Raw genomic sequence first — 26,717 nt, forward strand, 5'->3', positions numbered from 1 at the left:
ACTCCTTGGGACTAAATTGGCCCACTTTCTAGTATATAAAAGTATACTTAGGTATACCTTAAGTATAACAGTAGTAAACATACAGGTATACTGATAGTTTACTAATTAAATATGTTTTTATGCATTTTTTGTACACTTTGAAATATAGTCTCAGTAAACGACTAGTTTAGTAGTTTTATACTGCAAGTATACTCCTAAGTAATTTTACATCATATTGTTAGCATATTACTATGTCCCTATGAGTATCTGAACTTACAAAACATCAAAAGAAAGACTTGCATGCATTTTTTTTATAAACACTTGAATGTGGTTAAGTTTCATAAATAAAAGTGAATAAATAAATAAACATAATTTTGAACAAAAAGCTAAAAAAGGCTATTCATGATAATCAAAACATAGATGGAGTTGATTGACACCCCAAAGCTTGACAGTCATTATTACCTCTTCATGGGTCGATATTTTATTCCATTAAATTACACAGTTTTCCATATCTATGGTTTTGATGCTGTTTTATGTTTGACAATTGTGTTAAATTACATGTGTAAGCATCTGTTGTTTCGGTTTCTTCTTCACTTGCGTTTTGGACATTCTGTACAGAAAGATGTGTAAAAGCGTCCCTAGCGTATAACAGTGAAAACACAGATTTTCAGAGCAAAATTATAGCTCAAATATATTTAGACTTTTTCTAAGTATACTTAAAAGTCACTTTAAGTATATTTCTAAGAAGTATATAAAGTACATTTCTAAGAAACACATACATAATAGACTCAAAGTATACTTTCATACTTTTTAGTTTAGTTTTTAGTTTTCATTAAAAATGGTTTAAAAGTGTTCAAACTTTTGCAGCTGAAAACAATGAGCTGACGAGACAGATGGAGGAGATGGACAACAAGGGCAGCAACCTGAGCCGAACGAAAGCCCTGCTGATGACCCAGCATGAGGAACTCAAGAAACAGTTTGATGAGGAGGTCAAGGTGTGTGGTTAACTCAAATGGAGCAGATTGTTTTGCAGTGATGTCTGAGTGACTGTGACATTGGGTTTGTCGTCAGGCTAAAGCGCTGCTGAGCAGCAGTCTGTCAGCGCTGCGGCAGGAGTGTGACACACTGAAGGAGCAGCTGGAGGAGGAGCAGGAGAGCAAACAGGAGCTGCAGCGCCTAGTCTCCAAACTCAACAGCGACGTCACGCACTGGAGGAGCCGCCATGAGGCTGATGCCATCCAGCACAGCGACGAGCTGGAAGAAGCCAAGTATGCATCGATAGTGTAAATACATTATTGCAGTAGAGTTCTTTGTTGGTCCTGTAACCACATTCAGAATGGACCAGGGATACAAGGGTAAGAATATGGATACCCTTACCAAAAAGAAGCATACTTCAAGTTAATTTTTAAGTGTACACTATTTAGTAAGTATACAAATATCAGTGTACTAGTAGTATCTTTTAAGTGTACTATTTCAGTACTCCTTCGGACTAAATTGGCCCACTTTCTAGTACTGTATATATAAGTATACTTTAAGTATAACAGTAGTAAACTTTGAGTACACAACTAGTTTACATCTCTGTTTTTAGTTTGTACTGCAAGTATACTAAAAGTGAACTTATAGGTATACTAATAGTTTACTAATTAAATACTTTTTATGCATTTTTAGTACACTTTGAAGTATAGTCTCAGTAAACGACTAGGTATACTCTAGGGGTGGCACGGTACATGAAAAACATAAATAAAAGTGAAAAAATAAATAAACATAATTTTGAACAAAAAGCTAAAAAAAGACTATTCATGATAATCAAAACATAGATGGAGTTGATATATGTGACTCTGGACCACAAAACCAGTCATAAGGTTAAATTTTACAAAACTGAGATATATACATCATATGAAAGCTCAATAATTAAGCTTTCTATTGATGTATGGTTTGTTATGATGGGACAATATTTGGCCGAGATACATCTATTTGAAAATCTGGAATCTGAGGGTGCAAAAAAATCAAAATACTGAGAAAATCACATTTAAAGTTGTCCAAATTAAGTTCTTAACAATGCATATTACTAATCAAAAATTACATTTTGATATATTTATAGTAGGAATTTTACAAAAAATCTTCATGGAACATGATCTTTACTTAATTTCCTAATGATTTTTGGCATAAAAGAAAAATCTATAATTTTGACCCATATAATGTATTTTTGGCTATTGCTACTATTGCTATTGCTTAAATTTTGTTCAGTTTGGTCCAAGATTTGATCCAACCCAGTAGCTGAAATCCAGTCAAATTTCTTTTGAACATCTGGGTCTTGGCCACTCTTCTGTAAATGATGTTAAACTCACCAGCGCTCTCTAAACACCTTCAGTTTGACAGAGAGTGTGTGTAACAAATGTTCATTGCAGGAAGAAGCTGTTGGCCCGTCTGCAGGAGGCCGAGGAGGCAGCGGAGGCCACGCAAGCCAAGTGCTCCAGTCTGGAGAAAACCAAGCAGAGACTGCAGGGAGAGGTGGAGGAGCTGTGTGTGGATCTGGAGAAGGTACAAGCCCATCACAGATGAACACAAGACTGTCACGCATAAATATGAAACCAACTGACAAGTCAATGTAATTTGAGCAGTGGCATATTGACAAAAGCCCTCCAGAAGTAATTGCACACTGGTGAAACATCTACTGTTATTAAGTGCATTTTTTAATTACGTGGACCTTTTTTGTATTTTTAATTTCTCTCAACTATTGCTGTCAATCTGTTTGTGCATGATCAGGGTGAAAATTCTTAAAATGTCTAAATAATGTTTTCCTAATAGAAGGCCTCAAAATGTCTTAAATTCAGATTCGATGGGTCTTAAATATTTTTGGTCTCATTAGCACTAAAATAGCTTTGGTCTGATGAACCTAATGGCTGTTTACATTCATTGGACAGAACAAAGATTCCCCCAAACATTTGTTGTTTGTAAATTCATAAATGTATTTAAAACATTAATCTTATAACATTATTTTTATATTATTTATTGTACTTGCAATTTTATAATTTGAAATTTGTAATAATTTGAAAGTTTACATACACTTTTGTTTTTTTAATACTGTCTTCTTATCTGAATGATCAACAGCTGTGTTTTTTGTTTAGCGATAGTTGTTCATGAGTCCCTTGTTTGTCCTGAACAGTTAAGCTGTCTGCTGTTCTTCAGAAAAATCCTTAAGGTCCCACAAATTCTTTGGTTTTTCAGCTTTTTTTATGTATTTGCACCCTTTCCAATAACGACTGTATGATTTTGAGATCTATCTTGCAACTATAATGCAACTATTACAGAAGGTTTGTATGTTCACTGGTGCTCCAGAAGGAAACACAGTGCATTAAAAGTCGGGGTAGATATTTTTGAATTTGACGATCAGGGTAAATTTGACTTATTTTGTCTTCTGGGAAACATGTTCGTATCTTTTGTAGCTTCTGAAGGGCAGTACTAAATTGAAAAAAAAAAAGATATTTGGGCAAAATAAGCAAAATGTACACATCTTCATTTTGTTCAAAAGTTTACACCCCCAGCTCCTAATGCACCCCCAGCTCCTAATGCGTATGTAATGAGTCCCTCAGTTGTCCTCAGTGTGAAAAGATGGATCTCAAAATCATACAGTCATTGTTGGAAAGGGTTTAAATACACAAAAAAGCTGAAAAACCAAAGAATTTGTGGAACCTGAAGGATTTTTCTGAAGAACTGTGGGCAGTTTAACTGTTCAGGACAAACAAGGGACTCATGAACAACTATCACTAAAAAAAAAAAAAAAAAAAAAAAAAACACAGCTGTGGATAATTCAGGTAACAACACAGTATTAAGAATCAAGCGTATGTAAACTTTTGAACAGGGTCATTTTTATAAATTTGACTATTATTTTCTCTTGTGGACTATGTGTAAACATCTTTTATGTGAAGTATATTAATCAGCTCAGTACTAAATAAAAAATAACATGCATTTTGTATAATCCCTGTTATTTTGGTAAAATAATTAACATTTTGCAGATTCTGCATAGTGCATGCAAACTTATGACTTCAACATATGCACAATGCTCAAGGTTTTGTCAAGAAATTCTGCACAGTCATTCGGCTGATTCGGCTGTTCCTCCTATAGGCAAATAATGTTGCTGCAGTGCTAGACAAGAAGCAGCGGATGCTGGACAAGCAGCTGAGCGACTGGAGGCAGAAATGTGAAGAGCTGCTGTCGGAGGTGGAGAGCTGTCAGAAGGAGAGCAGACAACATGCCGCGGAGCTCTTCAAGCTCAAAACCATCTATGAGGAGTCCATGGAGCAGAGCGAGGCTCTCCGCAGGGAAAACAAGGCCTTGCAGGGTAACGCTGACACGTCCGTCAACGTCTCATCATTACGCAATATGTGTTTATCTCAAACCTTTTGTGAAGATGCATGTGTGACGGTCTGTGAAAACATGACAGAGCTCATATAAACACAGATTATAGTAGAGCTGAGCCAGCGTGATGTGGGACTGTCAGACTCCATCTTTCATTATGGGCTCGGTTTGAATGGCTGCGGTTTTCAGCGGTATTTAGTTGAGAAAGACAGTCCAACAGAAACAAGCTGACTCAGTAATAGACGGAGAGAATGATGCTTCATTGACTGCACAGAATTCTCCTGAAATATTCAATAAAATGTGTTTTATTAAACTCTTGTGTTTGATTGCTGTGTTGTTGTGTTTCAGAGGAGGTTGCGGATCTTACCGACCAGCTGTCAGATGGAGGAAAGAGTGTCCATGAGCTTCAGAAAATGAAAAAGAAAATTGAGATGGAGAAAGAAGAGCTGCAGGCGTCACTGGAGGAGTCAGAGGCAGCGTTAGAGGTCTGGAGAAATACTCAGATTTTCCTTTTTCTGCTTGATGATTACACTATAAATAGAGGTCAGTCTCAGAAAAGCTGACATTACTGTAATGCAAATAAGATATTTTTTTAAAGAAAAGCATATTTTTATTCATCAAGGATGGATTAAATTGATCAAAAGTGATTACAAAAGATTTCTATTTCAAATAAATGCTGTTTTTTGAACTTTCTGTTCATCAAAGAACCCTTAAAAATCTAAATGTATCATGGTTTCCACAAAAATATTCAGCAGCACAACTGTTTTCAGTGATACAAATCAGATGATGTTTCTTGAGCGGCAAATCGGCATATTAAAATGATTTCTGAAGGATCATGTGACACTGAAGACTGGAGTAATGAGGCTAAAAATACAGCTTTGATCACAAGAAGAAATTTCAGTTTACAACATATTCACATAGAAAAGAGTTATTTTGAATAATAATAACATTTCACAATTTTCATTGTATTTTTGATCAAATAAATGCAGCCTTGGTGAACAAAAGAGACTTCTTTTAGTTTATAATCAGTCATCATTTGTTACATATTCAATGCATTTTTAAATAGACAAACATTTATTTCAAATATAATTTTCAGTCATTCACCCAAAGTCTCTATTTTAATCAGAAAGACTGATTTCAACTCACTAGGTGTTCAGAAACACTAATCTTGTATGATATTTGGCCCAATAAAAGGCCAGTAAAACCGCATACTGAATTGTTAGCAGTGATAATGGCACTATTAAAACTACTACTAAACTTTGACATTATTTCCCAACAAGCAAAGTGGTCTTAAGCGTTTTAATCTCCAGGATGTGCACCAGTGAGTCTCCAGAGTAAATATGACAGAGTCCTGTCAGGCTTGTAATGTTTTTGCAGCAGAAGTGTTCACCTTTTGGCTCAGGTTTGAGATCCCAGTTGATGATAAATGGAGCTGCTGTGAGGCTGTTTTTAAAAATGACATGTCATGACGTGGCCCTCGACCCAATGACCTCCGCTTGTGTGGTCTGACGGCCGTCCAGCTGACAGCACTGATGGATGACGTTCATGCAGATGGAGATCTGCTTGAGGTCACTTACAGGCGTTTGTGTTTTTGCAGAGGAGCCTGTTCAGAAACTCTTGATATGTTCATTATCCATTTAAAGCAGTAGATTTGAACATGTGGAGGAATTAATTCATGATATTTACTTTTTTAGTCATTTTTAACTTTTAAAACTATAGGCAGGTCCTAAGAGGAATTATTGTTGTGATATTGCTGAGAAATAATTCAGCATTTTGTTAATAAAAATTATCATAATATTTGCAGATTTCAGTGTGATTGGTTTTTCTAAATCAATTTGCATACTGAATTTTATTGTTTTTTTATGTGCATTACCTTGAAGAAAACTGAAACTTTTGTCCATTTTTTTTTTAATTTTTCACATGAATCTGTAACACTTACAGTGCCTTGCGAAATTATTCATTTTTTTCACATTTTATTATGTTGCTGCCTTATGTTAAACTACTTTAAATTACTTATTTTCCCACATCAATCTACACTCCATACTCCATAGCAAAGCAAAGCAAAAAATAGTTTTTTGACATTTGTGCAAAATTATTAAAAATAAAAAACTGAAAAGATCCCGTTGCATAAGTATTCATACCCTTTTCTGGGACACTCGGAATTTAGCTCAGGAGCATTCATATTGCTTCTAGATGTTACTACACTTCGAGTGTAGTAGGCAAATTCATTTGAATGAGTCTGATTTAGAAAGGCACACACCTCTCAGAAAAGGTCTAACAGCTGAAAATGCATATCAGAGCAAAAACCAAGTCCTGAGGGCAAGATAACTGCCTGTAGAGCTCAGTGACAGACTTGCGTTAAGGCAATGATCTAGGGAAGAGTTCAGAAAAAAATCTGCTGCATTGAAGGTTCACAGACGCATAGAGCCTCCATTATCCATAATGGAAGATAATTGGAACAACTAGGACTTTGAGTTGCTGCCTGCAAATTTCACTTGAAAAGTGAAAATCGTGTATTCAGGAAAAAGTGTTGCTGTGATTTTTCCGCCATCTATTGGTTCAGAGAGGAATCAGATGTGCTGTCTGTTTCTGTAGGCCGAGGAGACAAAGGTTCTACGTCTTCAGCTGGAATTGTCTCAGGCTAAATCAGACATGGAACGCAGACTGCAGGAGAAAGAAGAGGAGTTTGAGGCCACCAGGTATGATCAGCGCTTCGCTTTCTAGTTCTGTCAACATGATATCACTGAGATATCACTCAGATGATGAGTGTGTGTTAAAGGATTCAGTGAATGGTGATAGTTGGAAAAATGGCCTAACATGATCTCCCAAATGCCTTAAAAAACATCTTCTGCTTTTAGTTAACATGGTTCTTTTTGCATTTCAGTCCTTTAACTCTTTCCACCTCTTCCTTTATTTCCTGCTTTGAACTAACAAGGGTTAACTTCTACGGTAAGTAACTTTATCTGCCATCTTCTGGTTCATGAAACATTGCAAATTAATGCAACTTCAATCTGTCAGCTTCCATATCTTTGCTTTAAAACTATATTTTGAGTGTGATTCATTGAGGAAAAAAGGATAAAACAAAATAAACAAGGTTAAATAAGAATTGGACTGTGAATTACTTTTTTTTCTTCATTTCATATAATAAGCAACACAAGATAAAAAATAAAATATATATGTATTTCCTTGCATTTTTATATATATTATGATAAAAAAAATTTTATGTGAATTCTTTTGGCCATGATAATCATATGATGGAAATCTGACATAAAGACAGCCCTAGTGTTTTTATTTATTAATAAAACTGTTAATTTCTAACACGTGGAGCAGGAACTTAAAAAAAACATGTTTTTTTTTTTTCAATTTTTTTATTTCACATAATTCAAGTTCTCCCACAGAATTCTATTTTTGCATCACTCTTAAACCAGCCTGAAAACAGTTTGTTTCAATGTTGCAAAATTCTAAAAACCTAACATCTGTAAACAAGACCAGATTGGGAGACCAAGACCACCAAACCGGCTTAGACTGGTTTAAAATAAGTTTTTATAAAATGATGCTTCGCAAAGCCACAGCCACCTTATTACTGTTGCTACGTCCGACAAGCCATTGCCACACATCTCATGCAGTGAAAAATACATTGTGGAGCAAAGTAGCAACTGACAATGCACTGACAAGCAAGACTGTAGGTATTAAAACTAAATCTCAGGTTTAAAATCTTGTAACTTTTTAAAGAAATTCATACAATGAATACCATTTTATAGCTCCTTAATGTGTCGACATCACTGTGGTGCCTCCGTTCTAGCATGAACTCTTTTTCTTTACTAGACGTAGCATGAAATAAATATGAATGAACATCAAAATGTATCCTGTTTCCAGTTTAGAAAGACGTCAATACACAATTATTGAAGTTTAAGTCCACCAAAGTTACTCTAGAATAGAATAGAATAGAATAGAAACTGTTTGCAAAGGGTCAATTCCAAAACGTCCAGTTCAGGCAGGGAAACAGAAGCATATGAGATGTATTGTTGATTTCAGGAAGAGCCACCAGAGGGCGTTGGAGTCTCTGCAGGCCAGTCTGGATGTGGAGGTGAAGGCGCGCAACGAGGCGGCCCGGCTCAAGAAGAAGATGGAGAGTGATGCAAACGAGCTGGAAGTTCAGGTGGACCAGCTGAACAAGAACAATGCAGAGGTGATGAAGACCGTGAAGAAGATGCAGCAGCAGATCAAGGTGCAGCTCACATTCATGCAGGAGAACCTGTTGATGTGCAGTGTGTAGACGCACATGTATAAACAGAGGCTCTATGTGTCTCCTGCAGGAGCTCCAGGGTCAGCTGGAGGAGGAGGCGCGTGTGCAGGAGGAGCTGAGGGAGGAGCAGACGCTGCTGGAGCGCCGCTGCACCCTGCTGGTCACAGAGAGCGAAGAGAGCCGCGCTGCGCTGGAGGCGGCAGAGAGAGTCCGCAAGAGCCTGGAGACGGAACTGCATGAGACGGCAGAGAAATACAACACACTCGACAGCCAGGTGCTGATGGACACACACTCCAACACACTACACTCTATTATAACCTTCATTAAAGGAGAAGTTTACTTTCAGAACAAAAATGTACACATAAATCACCCCCTTGTCATTCAAGATGTACATGTCTTTCTTTCTTAAGTCGTAAAGAAATTGTGTTTTTGAGGAAAACATTTAAGGATTTCTCTCCTTATAGTGGACGTCTATGGTGGCCACGAGTTTGAACTTCCAAAATGCAGCTTAAATGCAGCTTCAAAGCGCTCTAAATGATCCCAGACAAGAAAGAATGATCTTATTAAGTGAAACAATTGGTTATTTTCTGAAAAAGAAAATAAAAAATACTTTTTAACCCTTAAATGCTCATCTTGTCTAGCCCTTTGTGTACTCTATTCTGGTTCAAAATCATCCTTTATCTTTTTGTGAAGGGCGTTTGATCTTCTTTGCACGTTCACTTTGTAAACATTGGGTTAGTACTTTTGCAGCGATGTTGGACGATTTTGAAGTTGGAGGAGAAAATAACTGTCTTGAACAAGAATACACAGAGCACACGCAGAGCTAGACAAGACAAGCATTTGAGGTCAACAAGTATATAAATTGCCAAGTTTTGCTAGACCCTTCTTCCTCGGCTGAGATCATTTAGAGGCCTTTGAAGCTGCATTTAAACTGCATTTTGGAAGTTCAAACTCGGGAAGTTCTGAAATGTATTCTTCAAAAAACTATTTCTTTACGACTGAAGAAAGAAAGACGTGAAGATCTTGGATGACAAGGGAGTACATTATCTGTAAATTTGTGTCTTGTAAGTGAATTTCTCCTTTAAAAACTTTGTTATATTACATAAAGATCACAATTTTTTAAGTAAATTTCATGTCACAGAATCTTTTATTTTCCATGAATCCCTTGCAATACATTCACAGACTCAGTCAGAAATGAACAAGGCCAAAGCATGGTTATTATAGTTAACTAAAAATAAAACCATTTTCTTTGCAAACGGTCAACTGAACTGAACAAAACATGTTCTGTGCTCTCAGTTCCAGTGTGTGTCCAGCGGGAAGCGGAAGCTGGAAGTGGACGTCCAGCAGCTGACGCAGGAACACGAAGAGCTGCAGACTGAACTCAGATCAGCCAACGACAAGGCCAAGAAGTCTGCATGTGAGGTACAGACACACAAACACACAGAACTCAGGGAAAGGCCTGTGACCGTTTTGAGTCTGACGCTGTGCTGCCGGTCCCACAGACGGCGCGTGTGCTGGAGGAGCTGCGTGTGGAGCAGGAGCACATCATGCATCTGGAGCGCATCAAGAAGAGCCTGGAGCTCCAGATGAAGGACATGAGCGGCAGACTGGAGGAGGCGGAGCAGATGGCCATGAAGGGAGGGAAGAAAATCATTCAGAAGCTGGAGGGACGGGTAAATATTAGCAACCTGATGAGCATCACAATATTTATTGAGCATCAAAAGGGGAGGAAATGCTTTCCACGTGTCTGTTAGAGCTTTTTTGTTCACGATTAAACTCAACAGAGTAGCTTTCCTTTTAAAGGAGAAGTTCACTTCCAGAACAATAATTTACAGATAATGTACTCACCCCCTTGTCGTCCAAGATGTTCATGTCTTTCTTTCTTCAGTCATAAAGAAATCTTGTTTTCTCCCTCAACTTCAAAATCGACCTACGTCGTTGTTTTACCTTTTTTGTTAAGGTTGTTTGATCTTCTTTGCGTGTTCACTTTGCAAACACTGGGTCGGTACTTCTGCAGCGATGTAGGATGATTTTGAAATGATTTTTGAAGTTGAGGGAGAAAATAAGATAGTAGTTTTTCAACCTACCCTAACTGTTTTGAACCAGAAATGCACAGACTACTCGCGCACATCGCAGAGTAAGACAAGATGAGCATTTGAGGTTAACAAGTATATATAAATTGTAATTAAAAAATATATATAATTGTTTCACTAGATAAGACCCTTTTTCCTTGGCTGGGATCGTTTACAGCCGCATTTGGGATCATTTGAAGCTGCTTTTAAACTGCATTTTGGAAGTTCAAACTTGGGGGACCATAGAAGTCCACTATTTGGAGAAATATCCTCAAATGTTTTTCTCAATAAACATAATTTCTTTACAACTGAAGAAAGAAAGACATGAACATCTTGGATGACAAGGGGGTGAGTAAATTATTACATTTTTGTTCTGGAAGTGATCATCTCCTTAAATTTTGGCCCCATGAATCCATTTTATGTTTCGACAACTTCTGTTGTTGTAGCAATAGCCAAAAATACATTGTGTGTAAAAATGATAAACTTTTCTTTTATGCCAAAAATCATTAGGATATTAAGTAAAGATCATGTTCCATGAAGATATTTTGTAAATTTCCTACTGTAAATATATCAAAACCTAATTTTTGATTAGTAATATGCATTGCTAGGAACTTCATTTGGACAACTAAAGGTGATTCTCAATATTTAGATTTGTTTAAACAATCAGATTCCAGATTTTCAAATAGTTGTCCTCTCCTAACAAACCATACATCAATGAAAATAAAAAAATAAAAACCGTTATGACTGGATTTGTGGTCCAGGGTCACATCTGAAATTGACATACTAACTTGTGCTGTAAGATTAAAAAGGTTTTAATAAATAAATAGTCAAAATAATGACATACTAAGTAATTCATGAGATAAAAAGTCAGAATTAGGACTTAAAAGACTATTTATATGAGAAATATAATTGACAAAATTAAAAATTTATATAAGTTATAATTATGAGATACAAAGTCGTAATGACAGAAGTTATCAAATAAATAATAATTTATTTGTGACCCTGGACCACAAAACCAGTCATAAGGTTAAATTTTACAAAACTGAGATATATACATCATATGAAAGCTCAATAGGTAAGCTTTCTATTGATATGGTTTGTTAGGATAGGACAATATTTGGCCGAGATACATCTATTTGAAAATCAGGAATCTGAGGGTGCAAAAAATTCAAAATACTGAGAAAATCACCTTTAAAGTTGTCCAAATTAGGTTCTTAACAATGCATATTACTAATCAAAAATTACATTTTGATATATTTACAGTAGGAATTTTACAAAAAATCTTTACTTAATTTCCTAATGATTTTTGGCATAAAAGAAAAATCCAAAATTTTGACCCATGCAATGTATTTTTGGCTATTGCTACAAACATACCCCAGCGACTTAAGACTGGTTTTGTGGTCCAGGGTCACATTTGATAACATAATTTAAGACAAAATTATGATTGTTGACAAATACTCAAAATAAGACAAATTCAAAGTTGAGTCATATGAATAAAGTCATAATTATGACATAAAAAGACAACATTATGACTTTTAACTTTTAAATTTGGACTTTTGATCTCATAATTATGACCTGCTGTCATACTTTTAACTTGTATGCCATATAATCATAATCATTATGATTGGCCAAAGTGTGATTTTTTTCTAATGTGTTTTATGAGTCTGTTTTATGATTTAAAACAAACTGAATGTAAAAATGCTGTGTTTTGAATTAATAAAGCTTTAACAATTACATTTTTAAAATGTAATCAAGTGAAAATATAACAATTTAAAACTAAATATTGCATTTTATTGAATTATTTTGTCAAATAAAATGCTGCACATCAGAAGTTTATACATTTAAACACGAATGAGTAATATCTTGGTTAAATAATATTGACTAAAATGAATATTATTACTTTGCGAGGTGCATTTTAGTATGCAATAGTAATATTTTTGTTTGTGGTGAAGATCTATGAGTTTCAGTGTGTGTTTGATGGTAGTTTTTCTCAAAATAAATGGTTTAAAGCTGCTGAAGTGAGTCTTGGAGCAGCTCTAGAGATGAAGTTTACATATTCATGTCTCATATATTAAACACAAACCATGTTAGAGTTGCATGTTAGATTCATCCATATCCAGCAAAAAAGTGATTTGACATGGCCTCTGTTCTGTGTAAACGTTTAGGTGAAGGAGCTGGAGTTGGAGCTGGACAGCGAGCAGAAGAGACACACAGAGACGGTGAAGAGCCTACGTAAGAATGAGCGGCGTCTGAAGGAGCTGCTCTTCCAGTCTGAAGAGGACCAGAAGAACCAGCACCGCATGCAGGAGCTGGTGGAGAGACTCCAGACGAAGATGAAAGCCTACAAGAGACAAGTGGAGGAGGCGGTAAGACACTGCTGCTGTTAACATAGCTGTGGGTTATGCTGGTTAGTGCTGCTGTAAGCACACATGCTTCATTGCCAGTCAAACCAGCATGGGGTTTCTGGTTGAGCAGGAATGTTCCTGCATAAAAGCCAAGCAAAGCCAGAACGACCAGCTGCAAACCAGCATGAATCAGCATAAACCAGCCTGGAGAAGCATGTCACTTTAGGATTTTTATAAGAATAAAATTCCTGCTTTGGTGAAACACAGTTATACTAAGTCATTATTATAGGATAAGTCAGAAATTTTGATAGAATAAAAGCGAATGACCAGCTAGAGTGAGTAGTAGACGCGAATAGAAACGTGAATGGAAGCAAGAACCGGCTAATGGAATGCTAACAAGCTGCACTTGCGGTTATAAAATAAAAGCGAACGATCAGATTAGATTAGATCATATTAGTTTGCTGGATAATATCAGGAATTTGGTGGGAGTTAAGCTATATTTTATCAATTTAAACAGAGAGTGATAGTAAGATAGTAAAATTATGAATTAAAAGTTATGATTATGACAGATTTTGTCTTAGTGTGTCATAATTGTGATTTTAATTGACTGAATTAGTCTCGTAAGTATGAATTAAAGTCAACTATAAATTTCAAAGTCTCATTTTTATTACTGTCACAATTTCGACTAAATCATCAATATTTAATGACTTCATCATATAAATGACTTAGCATGTCATATTTTTGACTTTTTGTCATAACCATAATTTGTTATAATTATGACAGTGTCAGTTTTGGCTTTGTCATGGTTATTACATTTCTACTCATTAATATAACTGTCATAATATTTACTTTTTGTCATAAATGTTAATGTCTAATAGCTAACTTTTTTCATAAGACTTTTTGTCTAATAATAATAACTGACATTTGTCATAATTATGACTAAGTATGTCATAATTGACGTTTGATCATTGACTTTTTGTCGTTTGTCCAAATAATGACTCATTATTGTGAGTTTTTATTTCATAACTATAACCTTTACAGTATGTCACAACTAAGAATTTGATGTCATTATAATTTTTCACATAAATGCCTTGTTGTCATAATTCTAACTTTTTATCACATAAATACAACTTAGTATATCTTTATTCTGACTTTATATTTCATAACTATGACTTTCCCGTAATTATAACTTAGTATTTTGACTTTTTATGTCATAATTATGACTGTCAGAACTGACTTAAACATATACAGTCAAGCCCGAAATTATTCATACCCCTGGCAAATTCTGACTTAAAGCTGCTTTTATTCAACCAAGTTTTTTTTTTTGGACTGGAGATGACACAGGCTTCTCCCAAAAGATAATAAGACAATTTACAAGAGGCATCATTGCGTAAAAAATATTTCTCAGGTTTTATTTACATTTGTACAAATAGTGGCATGTTGAAAATTATTCATACCCTTTGCAAACTGTCACAGTCTATGGGAAAATCCAAAGTTCTGTACCATTCCAAATAGTCCAAGCTGTTCTAAGGCATCCTAATTACCCGGATTCATTGAGAACAGCTGTTTATTAAACACAATTATTGAGAAGGGTATGAATAATTTTGAACATGCCACTTTTTGTTCAAATGTAAATAAAAGATGAGTAATAATTTTTTCCACAATGATGCCTCTTGTACATCATCATATTATCTTATGGGAGACGTCTGTGTCATTTCTAATAAATAATAATAAAAAAAAAACTTGCTGGTTGAACAAAAGTAACTTTAAGTCAGAATTTGCCAGGAGTATGAATAATTTCATTACTACTTGACTGTACATGTTTTTGTCATAATTATGACATTTATGTGATCAATATGATTTAGCCTGTCATTTTGACTATTTATTTCATAACTATAAGTTTTGTCATACAACAATTTCAATGTTTTGTCATATTTATGACTTAGAATGTCATAATTGACTATTAATCATAGAAATGTCTTAGTAACAATTATAACTCACGCCATTAATGACTTAGTTTGACATTATTTAGATTTTTTATTTCATAACAACTTTCATACTTTTAAATCATAATTAAGAAATTCTAATTTTGCCAATTATGATTTTCGTCATATAAATGTCATTTTTGTGTCATATAATAATAATAATTATGATTTACCAAAGCATGATTTTGTTTCTTATGTGGCTAAATGAGCTTCCATGCATTTCCATATTTCAAGTTAGTCATATTTCAAATAGTTAATGTATAATGAATACACTTTAATTATGAATTATGCAATAGCATATTAGACATTTATATAATAGTGTAACACTTAATGAATAAATTAAAGTGTACTGTGTTAAATGTAATTGTATATTGTATTATTTTCACATATTATGGCTAAATAAATACATACAACCTGTAGAAAATTAATGCATTAATGAATGAAGTGGAACTGTGAAACATTGAGTGAAACACACTTTCTCTGAAATGCTGTTGTTGATGCACAGGAGGAGCAGGCGAATGTGAATCTGGCCAAGTACAGGAAGACGGTTCATGAGCTGGACGACGCAGAAGAGCGGGCTGACATCGCCGAGTCTGCACTCACCAAGATCAGGACCAAGAACAGAGGCAGCTTCGGCAAAGGCTACTCATCAGTGAGTGTCCATCAGGACAAATATTAATGCCATCTGTCTACAGCAGGTGTCAGTAACACACTGCTTGTGTGTGTGTGTTTGTGTTTGAAACAGGGTTACAGCACTCCCTATCCAGGCCTGGTGAGGTCGCCCAGCTCTGTGGGGTCAGAGGGCAGAGGTGAGAAGGTCACTGATGACGACGAGTCCATCAGCTCTCTCATTCCCACCTACTTGAATTCAATCAAGAAACTCATGATCGATTAGAATCTGAGATTTGTCATCATTTTTGTCTTAAAAAATAATTGTAAACATATAAATCTTTTTATTACAACAAGTATCTATGTTCAGTATTACATTTGGCATCATCAGCATGACTTTACTATCAAGAAACGATTAAAACGGTTTGTCCAGTATAATCATCATCCCCTTGCTGCATAGTGTCATGTTTGCATTAGTTTTGTATTTATTGATGACGGCTACATAAATAGTGCAAACGATAAATCCTATTTAGTTCAACATTAAATTTAATGTCATTTATATTACAGAAAACATCATGAGTGGATGATATTCAGCAGTTATTCTTCATTTGAATCCTTATCCCTAGCAAACATCAGTAATGCATAAGCTGGTACCTTTAGAAAAAAACAATGAAATCCAGTTTTAACATTTAGAAAAAGCGTTAATTGATCTGGTATAAAAATAAGCATTGTGCAGAATCATTTACATATATTATCTGTAGCTCTCTCACTATTGAGTTGATAACAAATGGTTTGGGGAAAGAATAATGGGCCCAAATAATGACTGTTTGAGACTTCTGTATATTTGAACAAACAGACAGAAAATAAAACATCTTGACATGTGATCGTGTTCATTTGTTCATTATGAAGTGATGTAAACCCTGAGTCCATCACGGCAGCTGTACTCATATCAAACTATGGACTGTAAGACCAGATTTCTTTTGCCTTCCAAACATGGATATGTTTATGATTTTGCATTTACTTGTATAATATCTTGCATAAACTCAAATCAACACTGTCCTTCTTTACTTGCTAATCCATGTTTCTGGTCTTGCATGATGCATACATGTTTTTCCTAACGACAAAAGTGTAATTTCATCAATATATAATGAGTTTTTCACCTCAAACAGCTTTCATTTTCAAAGTTCATTATGGTAAGTAACTCACATTTCTTTTTGTCAATTCCTGACAGGTATATTTCTTTCCTTTCATTAAATATCCAGATTTAACTCAGAAATAAATCACATTATGTAGTTAAATGGGTTCATGGGTTCGACATTAAAGGCATAGTTCACCCAAACATTAAAATCCTCAAGTTATTCCAAACCTGTATGAGTTTCTTTCTTCTGTTGAACATGAAAAGAATTGTTGGTAGCCACTGACTTCCATAGTACTTATTTTTCATATTATGGAAGTCAATAGCTACCATCAACTGTTAAGTTTCATTTTTTTTTTATAATATGGAAGTCAGTGACTACCATCAACTGTTTGATACAATAGATGTTTTCCATAATATGGAAGTCAATGGCTACCGTCAAGTGTTTGGTTCCATATTTTTTTTCCATACTATGGAAGTCAATGGCTACCGTCAACTGTTTGGTTCCATTTTTTTCCCATACTATGGAAGTCAGTGGGTACCGTCACCTGTTTGGTTCCATTTTTGTCATATTATGTTAGTCAATGGCTACCGTCAACTGTTTGGTTCCATTTTTTTTTTCCATACTATGGAAGTCAATGGCTACCATCAATTGTTTGGTTCCATTTTTTTCCCATACTATGGAAGTCAGTGGGTACCGTCACCTGTTTGGTTCCATTTTTGTCATATTATGTTAGTCAATGGCTACCGTCAACTGTTTGGTTCCATTTTTTTCATACCATGGAAGTCGATGGCTACCATCAACTGTTTGGTTCCACATTTTTCCCATACTATGGAAGTCAGTGGGTACCGTCACCTGTTTGGTTCCATTTTTGTCATATTATGTTAGTCAATGGGTACCGTCACCTGTTTTTTTTTTTTTTTTTCATACTATTGAAGTCAATGGCTATCATCAACTGTTTGGTTCCCTTTTTATTACTACGGAAGTCAATACAGTAGGTACCGTCAACTGTTTGGTTCCATATTTTTTTCCATACTATGGAAGTCAATGGCTACCATTAACTGTTTAATTCCATATTTTTTCCATACTATGGAAGTCAATGGCTACCATTAACTGTTTAATTCCATATTTTTTCCATACTATGGAAGTCAATGGCTACCATCAACTGTTTAGTTTAATTTTTTTTTTTCAAACTACAGAAGTCAATGGCTACCGTGAACTCTTCACTTCCCTTTTTTCATACCATGGAAGTCAATGGCTACCATCAACTTTTGGTTCCATTTTTTATACTATGTAAGTCAATGGCTACCGTCAACTGTTGGTTTTTCCTTTTTTTCATACTGTTAAAGTCAATGGCTACTATCAGCTGTTTGATTCGTTTTTTTTTTTTGTATTCTATGGAAATGAATGGCTACCGTCAACCGTTTGGTTACCAACACTCTTCAAAATATCTTTTGTGGTCAACAGAAGAAACAAACTCATACATGTTTGGAACAACATGATGTAAATGATCATTTTTGTGTGTACTGTCCCTTTGAAGGAGAGGCGAGAGCTATGATTAGTCACAGAACTGAAATCAGTTTGATGCAGCAGCATTTACAGTATATATTAGTACTATTTCACATATATGCACTTCATTTGTCCAATGTTATCCTAATGGCATGATTGCATCAGTAGATACTGACAAACACGTCTGTTCTCCTGAGTGAAATCCTGCAGGTATTCACACAGTCTTTGCCTCTGTCGAGTGCTCCTTTCAGACAGATTTGTGGGAAGGTCATGGTATATAACCCCGTCTGCTCGGTTTGAGTCATTCTCGTTCTCCACTGGTTTAGTCCTCAGAGGGTTTTTGTAAGATCAAACCCTTAGTAAGACGACACAGAGCACTTTTTCTTCAGCCAGTGCTGCATTACAGCGTCTCTAAAGCAGCCGGATGAGGGAATGAAAGCGAGTCTCAGATGTCCATGTCCACTGGTCTCAGCTCGCCCGTCTTGTGTTCTTTGACCCACAGCTCTCGATCTCTGTTGGGGTCAACGCTCCGCAGCAGTTTGTCCACCGGCTCTATGGTCTGGAGATCAAAAACCAGGTTTTTGTTACTCATGATCTGCATCAGACCATACTGTATGAATGAGTGTGAATGAGGCTTTTGAACTCACGCTTTGGTTGAACATGTCGGTCTCGTGTCGTAGCGTGGTGTACTGACAGAGATGCTGTCTGATCATCTCCACGCGCTCCACCTCCAGACGCTCCAGCTCCTGTCAGAAACAAGACGTATGGAGTTTCTCTGTTTTATTTGAGCAACTTAAAAATCGGGAGAAAAAAATGTGAGTGTGAGTGCATTGGTCTTGAGTGGTAAAAGTTATTTATTTTTAGGCCTGCCACTAGCGACTATTTTATATTGATTAATTTAAACAACTAATTTCCCACAAAAACAACAATTTCACTTAAAAACTTAAAAAATAAAATAAAGTCAATGAATTAAAGATGCTTCTGACTACTGATGTAATGGAACAATTAAAATGGAATCCAGAAAAGTAATGGAAAAGAATTTGGTCAAAATTAATTAGACAGGCTTTTTTGATTAAAACAATTTAATTTAACCATTAAAACACTGCAGGTGAATAGAGTAAAAAAAATTAACTAATAGTTATCACCTTACTTACTCAGTTGATTGATTACATTGGTAACTGAAAACATTTTTTGTATTACAAGTTTTCTAAAGTGTTAGGTGTAAGTATGCAAATGAGGCATTATTTACTGAAATATGCGCTAATATTTATACAAAAATCTAAACACTGGATGAATTCTTGTTCAATTTTTTTGACATATTAGAGTCAAATGTTTTTACAGAGGGAATTTTGGGAATCTCATTTTGTCACTCCATAATTCAGAAAATACTTTAAATATTTTAATACTAGAAAACTGTATATATATATTTTTTTACAGTTTTTGGGGGAATACAATGTATCAAATCAAGCAAATTATATATGAACAAATCCCTCTGTAAAAACTTTCAGAATATAGACAGTAATAAAAATGTAAAGTTTGGTGTGTGTAAGTGCTACTGAAGAGGAGATTTATGGCTCAGTGTAGGAGAAAAAACTCATTTTACGAAAACCGCCTTTAAAAATATGTATTGTAATTGAAATCTATTGACACAAATAGATAAAGTGCTATTAAAGAAACACTTAACACTGTCTTTTAGATGTTTTCTTTCCACTAGTCTGAAAAAAACACTTTATGAAAAACCAAAAAGCCCAAAATCTCAAATTTGACAGGTGCATGAAAAAAAGTGTTTTGGCTTCCAGTGTCTCCCCTTAAAAATACTTACATAATAGCAATGAGGCAATAATAATTACTTCAATCATATGTCATATGTTTTATTGCACAAAACTGTTGAAATACATAATGCATTACAAACAATAGAGCTAATGTAAGTTACATTACGCATTATAACAAAGGCAAATGTCCACTTAATCTTTAATATTTGGCCATATCTATCTATTTAGAATTGTTATAGCCACTGTTATTGAATGAATATGTGGACATCAAAACGCGTAAACTCTGAGTGAGGGTTTAAACTTTTATTTTGAAATCGCGATAAATGGTTTACCTTACAAATCTGATGAAATGGCGTACGTTGCGTTCCCAGATAAATGCTATAATTATTAATAAACCTAAACTCAAACCAACATGCAAAGATTGAGTTTGAGAAGCTCTAACGTTACCCATGTAAATTATAAGCCTTCCTGTGAATGCAGAGCCGTTTCTCTATGGCTCTGTGTGAATGGAGCCGCTGAGACGCAAGTACGTAACCTACACGCATGTAAATAACTGACGCACATGTATTAAACCTGCATTTAATATATGTATTTAACTGAATGTAACGTTTGTAAATTCACAATTCTGCTTAATTATACTTTTTAAATGGGTTTAATATATAATGCAGCTTTGGAAATCAGTCTAATAAGGCGTTTCAAGGCCACTTCCGGTATTCGACGCAGGCAAAATTAAGGTTACGTCGAGGATTTTTAAAAATCAATCAACGAATCGCGACAGCTTTATTTATTTTATTGTTACCTCAGTAGCTTTATTACATGTCATTACCAAACCTGTAATTGAAACATCAAATCAACGTCTTTTTATGTTTGTAAGTTCAAAGTTAATAGTTAGAGGCTAACTTGTGTTAGTACATCCAAGGCTTTATTCATCATTTTCTCCTACAAACTCAAAGTCATCATTGCCATCTCTCATTTGGCTGTTTAAGCAGTCAGAAGTGGCGGTATCTGAAGAACTGTCTCTATATGTGTACACCCAGAGCTGTTATTGCTGTTTGTGAAAGTGTGTTCATTCACTCACCAGACTGCTGGTCACCATTTCCTCAAACCATTTGGACTGGGACTGATTGTAGAGATCGACACATCGCATCAGTTCATCCCCTGAAGATACAGAGTGAGTTACAAAAGCTGGCCTTGTATATAATCATGGCTATAACTCATATTTAGCATTTTAATACATTAGCATTGGCTTATACGTTTCCCTGTTTGTCAGAACAGAAGCACAGACATGCACCAGCTCATGATGGTGGTGTTTAAACATAAACTTTTATTTTTATACATACAGTGCCCTCCACTAATATCGGCACCCTTGGTAAATATGAGCCAAGGTGAATGTGAAAATAAATCTGCATAATTTATACTTTTAATCTTTAAAAAAAAAATCGCAAAATTCTAACTTGTCATTGAAGTAAATCAATAGAACCTAAGGGTGAAATCTCACTATGAAATAAACGTTTTTCTCTAGTTCACGTTGGCCACTATTATTGGCAGCCAATTAGGGGTGTGCGATATGACGATTTTTGATCGTGGACGATTAAAATGTCTCCACGATCTGCTTTTGAATAAATATCGTAGTATCGTGCTACAGTGTGCCTCCATCTTAATATACTGTACATTCACTCACGGGACACTGCACTTATTCATATTCGCGATCACAAAAGTTCATTATTTGAAGTCTTGCCGGTCAAAATAACGCCATTTGGTCCGCGCGCTGTTCGGGCATGCGTTTCATGAGCGCGTAAACCTGAGGCACGTGCGCTAAAAGCCTGTCAGACAGCACCTGATTACTAAACTGAGCTATCTTTGGCGTTTAATTTGCTTATACTGTCAAAAACACGCAAGGATTACATATAAACACAGTCGGTTGTCTAAAGTGAAAGTAAACAGTTAAGAGAAAAACGGATGCGCGTCTGTATAGATGCATGCAGCTCTGCGACAGAGCTAAATATGCTGTCGATTGTCATTAAAGGGACAGTACACCCAAAAATGTTGTCACTCACATGTCCTAAATCTCTATTAATTTTTTTTTCTTGTGCTTAACTCAAACGAAGATATTTTGAAGAATGTGGGTAACAGTAGCTGGTCCCTACTGACTTAAAATAAATAAATAAAATATATGGAAGTAACTGCAGCAACTGCTTGGTTACCCACATTATTCAAAATAAGTTTTATGTTCAGCATGTTTTATGCTTAAAAAAATGCGAGAGTGAGTAAATGATGACAGAATTGTCATTTTTGGGTGATGATACACTAATAAAACAAAACACAAAGGAAAATCACTCACTGCTCTTGACTGAAGAACTTCAATACAGTTGCTTTAAATGTTGCTTCTATGTATAATTTATGTATATAATGTATATAGTGTTTTATTTTTATATTTGTTAATTAAATTTCTTGAATGCTACTGATAAATACATGGACTGTACCTGAAAATTAAAGCACTGTTTGTTTTATTTGTATAGTACGTGTATTTGTAACATGTAGCTTATCTTTGTTCTTATTTTTTAAAAACAAAGAAAATAATGACAAAGATTTTTTGTCTTCGCCCACTTTGGCTTAAATATCTGCCATTCTTTTTATTTTATATTTTGTTACCTTGTAAGGTTTTGGTTTTAAAATAGAAAAATTAACTTGGCTGTACTACTCAGACAACTTGTAAAAAAGTAAAACCAACATGACAAAGAATCGTGATAAAATCGTGAATCGTGATATTTCTTGAAAAAATCGTGATATGATATTTTTACCATATCGCCCACCCCTACAGCCAATTAATGCAACGTCCTTTTCCCAAGATAACAGTTCTGAGTTTTCTCCAACAATATCTAATGAGTTTGGAGAACACATGACAAGAGATCAGAGACCATTCCTTCATATTGAATCTCTCTCGTTTCTCCAGAATCTCTCTCTTCCTAGCTTCATGTTGGTGCTTCTTCTCTTCAGTTTCTATACAGGGTTCAGGTCAGGGAACTGGGATGGCCATGGTAGAAGCTTCATTCTGTGCTCAGTGACACAATTTTGTGTTGATTTTGAAGTTTGTTTTGGATTATCAGCCTGCTGGAAGATGCAGCCATGGCCCATTGTAAGATTTCTAACAGAGGCAGTCAGGTTTTGATTTTTTATCTACCATCTGGAGGGTTAGCTGCCAAAAAGCTCATTTTTAGTTTCATCTGACCATAGAAGCCAGTGCTGTTTGAAGTTCCAATCATGTCTGACAAGTGAATATGCTGGATTTTTGTTTTTGGATGAGCAAGGAAGTTTTTTTTTAAACCCTCTGGAACAACATGTGCTGATGTAGGGGCTGTTTGATCATTTTATTTGAGGTTTTCTGAGCCCAAGACTCAACAATTCTCTGCAATTCTCCAACTGTGATCCTTGGAGAGTCTTTGGCCACTCAAACTCTCCTCCTTATCGTGCATTAGGATGATATAGACACACATCCTCTTCTAGGCAGATTTGTAACATCTTTAGTTGATTGGAACTTCTTAATCATTACGCTGATGGTGGGAATGGGGATTTTCAATGCTTTAGCTCTTTTCTTACAGCCACTTTCTATTTTGTGAAGCTCAACAAACTTGTTCTGCACATCAGAACTACATTCTTCTTGTGATGGATGATTAAGGGAATTTGGCTTTTGTGTTCCTCATATTTATAATCCTGTGGAACAGAAAGCCATGGCTAGACAATTTTATCCTCCTAGCCACACTGGTGTGCTAAAAAAAGTGTAATATTAATGGGAATATACTTCAGAGATATTTTACTTAGACAAATTTCTACGGGTGCCAATAATTTTGGTCAATGTAAACTGGAGAAAAACATGTATTTCATTTTCCATGGTTTTACTTCAATGAAAGGTTTGAATTTTTCGAATGAAAGATCTAAAGAGTAAACTATGCAGATTTATTTTCACAGTCACCTTTGCTCATATTTACTAAGGGTGCCAATATTAGTGGAGGGCACTGTATAAAGCAAATATAGGTTAATTTAAACACTTCTAAATTTAAAGATTAATATAGTAGTCAACATTAAAAGTGAATCAAAACATTTCATCAAAGTTGTCCTAAGACAAGAACGGGTATTGTTTTGGGGTTTTTGAGGAACTTTCAATCTAGAGTTTCAACAGATTTTTTGTTGAACTGATGAATGAAGAATGAAGAGAAACAGAAGTGAACAAATGAGCTTATGATTCTGTTCAGTGGCATTTCAGTTTCTTAATTTCATTTCATAATTTTCTTGTCACATGAACGTTAGCCAACATTGATTTTTTTTGCAGTAATAATCTTGTAAATAACACAAAATCATTTGTAAATAAGAGTAATCCATTTATATCAGTAGATTAATATTTCATACCACTGAAAAAGGTGCTCAAATATATACACTACCTTTTCGAACAGTTGTGATGTTTTTAAAGAAGTCTCTTCTGCTCATCAAGCCTGCATTTATTTGATCCAAAGTACAGCAAAAACAGTAAAATTGTGAAATATTTATATACTATTTAAAAAGTAAATTCTTCCTGATTTCAAAGCTGTAACATGATCCTTCAGAAATCATTCTAATATTCTGATTTGCTGCTTTTATTATTATTATTATTGTTGTTGTTGTTGAAAACAGCTGAGAATAATTTTTCAGGTTTCTTTGATAAATAGAAAGTTCGGAAGAACAGCATTTATCTGAAATAGAAATCTTTTGTAACATCATATGTCTTTATCATCACTTTTGATAAATTTTAAAAACGCATCCTTGCTAAATTAAAGTATTAATTTCTATAATTTCATCCCCAAATAATTACACTGACTTCATGGTTTTGAATGGTATAGTGTTTAATGTTGCAAAAGCTTTTTATTTCAGATAAATGCTGATCTTTGGATCTTTCTATTCATCAAAATCTGGAAAAAAAGGATCATGTGACACTGAAGGCTGGAGTAATGATCCTGAAAATTTAGCTTTGATCACAGGAATAAATTACATTTTAAAATATATTTAAATAGACAACAGTTATTTTAAATAGTACAAATATTTTTCACAATTTTACTGTTTTTGTTGTATTTGGATCAAATAAATGCAATCTCTGTGAGCAGAAGAGGCTTCTTTGGAAAACATTACAAATCTTACTGTTCAAAAGCTTAAGTCACTGTGAAATTTTCGTGTGAACGTTCATATTCGAATGATTTTAAGGATAATATAAATAAACTAAAACAAATAACCGTCATCTCACTTCACTCTATTCATTAGCTCCTAGATAATAAATCATATAATGTATAATATTTTATTCATCTGTGTCCAATGTGCAATGAATGCATGATTCATGAGACGATAACAGGATTTTCTGCTGTGATTGCAATTAAAATGCTCTTTATTTGCAAAATTAAAAAATATGAAGAAATCACAGGGAAGGAAAATATTGTACATGACTGTTAATATTTATATTTTCTATGGAAATCCAAATGTGTTTTTTCGTGTGTAAACATTTGGACATTTTCACAGTTATATGCAGATTTATTTATTTCTGTTTTACTTTCTGCTACCTAAAGACAGTTATTTGACTATTCTGTCAGAAAGGATCTGATAAACAGAGTAAAGTGAGCAGATGAGTGTTGCTCCAGTTTTCTAAAGAACAAAGTCGACACTTTTAGCAACAAGTAGTAAATGTAGTATGTTGCTAATGTAATCTTAAATATTTAAAAAACAGGAGAAACTTTGCATGTGATGCTTGATGGGCACCCGAACTGGATCATACTAGAATTTCACATCCTCTCCCATGGATTATTATTTTCAATTTTCTTCTTAAATAACCATAATGTACCACTAGATGTCAGCAAACTCAAACATTCAGGTTTGCTGTTTAATAAACTAATAGAAAGTATGTCTCTGTGTTTGCAATAGAATACTCGCTTACTACTTACTGAACATTGACTATTATTAATTTTAATATTATGTATTATGACATTGCATGTTTAATTTGGTGAGTTATCTTGTCATCTGATGGATTGAATCCATCTGTGGAGTATCTTTAGCTCTGCAGGTCTCGGGTGTTTTTTGCTCAGGATTGCTCTAAAATATAATAAGAAAATGAAGCTGCACTGACCGGCCTGTGTGGATTTCCTGCGCGCTTTCTTGATGTCCTCCTCGATCTTACTGCTCAGTTTGATCTCCAGCTGCTGGGTTTTTACCTCCAGATCCTTCTGCCGATCTGCAAGCGCTTTACGTGCCTGAGGAAGAACGTGAGAATATGAGAGATGAGCATGATGGGTTGTATTCATATGTCATCTAGAGCTGGATCCGAAGCATCTGCTGTTGCATGTTGAGATCCAGATGGTCCTGAATAAATCAGAGCTCACATTGTACAGTGATGTGGATGATTAAAGATCTTCTAAGATTAGATATATATTTACTTTTTCATTTCTGATGATAAAATGAACACTAATAATAACCATTTTGTTTCCAACCCTCATTTTATTGTTTTATTCAAAGTACAGCAAAAACAGTTTATATTTGTATTTGTATATATTTTAAAATGTAATTTATTTCTGTGATTTCATGAATTTCAATTCATCTGAATTTTTACCATCATTACTCCAGTCACATGACCCTTCTTAATTAGAAATCCTTCTAATGTTCTGATTTGCTGTTTAAAAATATTATTATTATTAT

The 26,717-nt window shown here is 34.8% G+C and overlaps 2 protein-coding genes across 2 annotated transcripts in view; one reads left to right on the forward strand and one right to left on the reverse strand.

Annotated features, from left to right (window-relative positions):
• LOC141298318 (uncharacterized) overlaps positions 1 to 16,479 on the forward strand; it is an 81,930-nt gene extending 65,451 nt beyond the window's left edge. The window contains exons 13-25 of the mRNA XM_073828822.1: positions 847 to 974; positions 1,051 to 1,247; positions 2,388 to 2,520; positions 4,105 to 4,321; positions 4,687 to 4,823; positions 6,934 to 7,037; positions 8,374 to 8,566; positions 8,655 to 8,858; positions 9,881 to 10,006; positions 10,087 to 10,257; positions 12,822 to 13,022; positions 15,492 to 15,638; positions 15,732 to 16,479. Coding sequence (XP_073684923.1) covers positions 847 to 974; positions 1,051 to 1,247; positions 2,388 to 2,520; positions 4,105 to 4,321; positions 4,687 to 4,823; positions 6,934 to 7,037; positions 8,374 to 8,566; positions 8,655 to 8,858; positions 9,881 to 10,006; positions 10,087 to 10,257; positions 12,822 to 13,022; positions 15,492 to 15,638; positions 15,732 to 15,881 — 2,108 coding nt within the window. The 3' untranslated portion in view covers positions 15,882 to 16,479. The remainder of the gene's footprint in view (positions 1 to 846; positions 975 to 1,050; positions 1,248 to 2,387; positions 2,521 to 4,104; positions 4,322 to 4,686; positions 4,824 to 6,933; positions 7,038 to 8,373; positions 8,567 to 8,654; positions 8,859 to 9,880; positions 10,007 to 10,086; positions 10,258 to 12,821; positions 13,023 to 15,491; positions 15,639 to 15,731) is intronic.
• Positions 16,480 to 16,626: 147 nt separating this feature from the next.
• gas7b (growth arrest-specific 7b) overlaps positions 16,627 to 26,717 on the reverse strand; it is a 68,306-nt gene continuing 58,215 nt past the window's right edge. The window contains exons 11-14 of the mRNA XM_073828253.1: positions 26,152 to 26,275; positions 21,091 to 21,170; positions 18,888 to 18,986; positions 16,627 to 18,799 (exon numbers count right to left, since the gene is read on the reverse strand). Of these exons, the coding sequence (XP_073684354.1) occupies positions 18,686 to 18,799; positions 18,888 to 18,986; positions 21,091 to 21,170; positions 26,152 to 26,275 (417 nt within the window). The 3' untranslated portion in view covers positions 16,627 to 18,685. The remainder of the gene's footprint in view (positions 18,800 to 18,887; positions 18,987 to 21,090; positions 21,171 to 26,151; positions 26,276 to 26,717) is intronic.

Source organism: Garra rufa, chromosome 22, assembly GCF_049309525.1.
Source record: "Garra rufa chromosome 22, GarRuf1.0, whole genome shotgun sequence".
Lineage (NCBI taxonomy): Eukaryota > Metazoa > Chordata > Actinopteri > Cypriniformes > Cyprinidae > Garra > Garra rufa.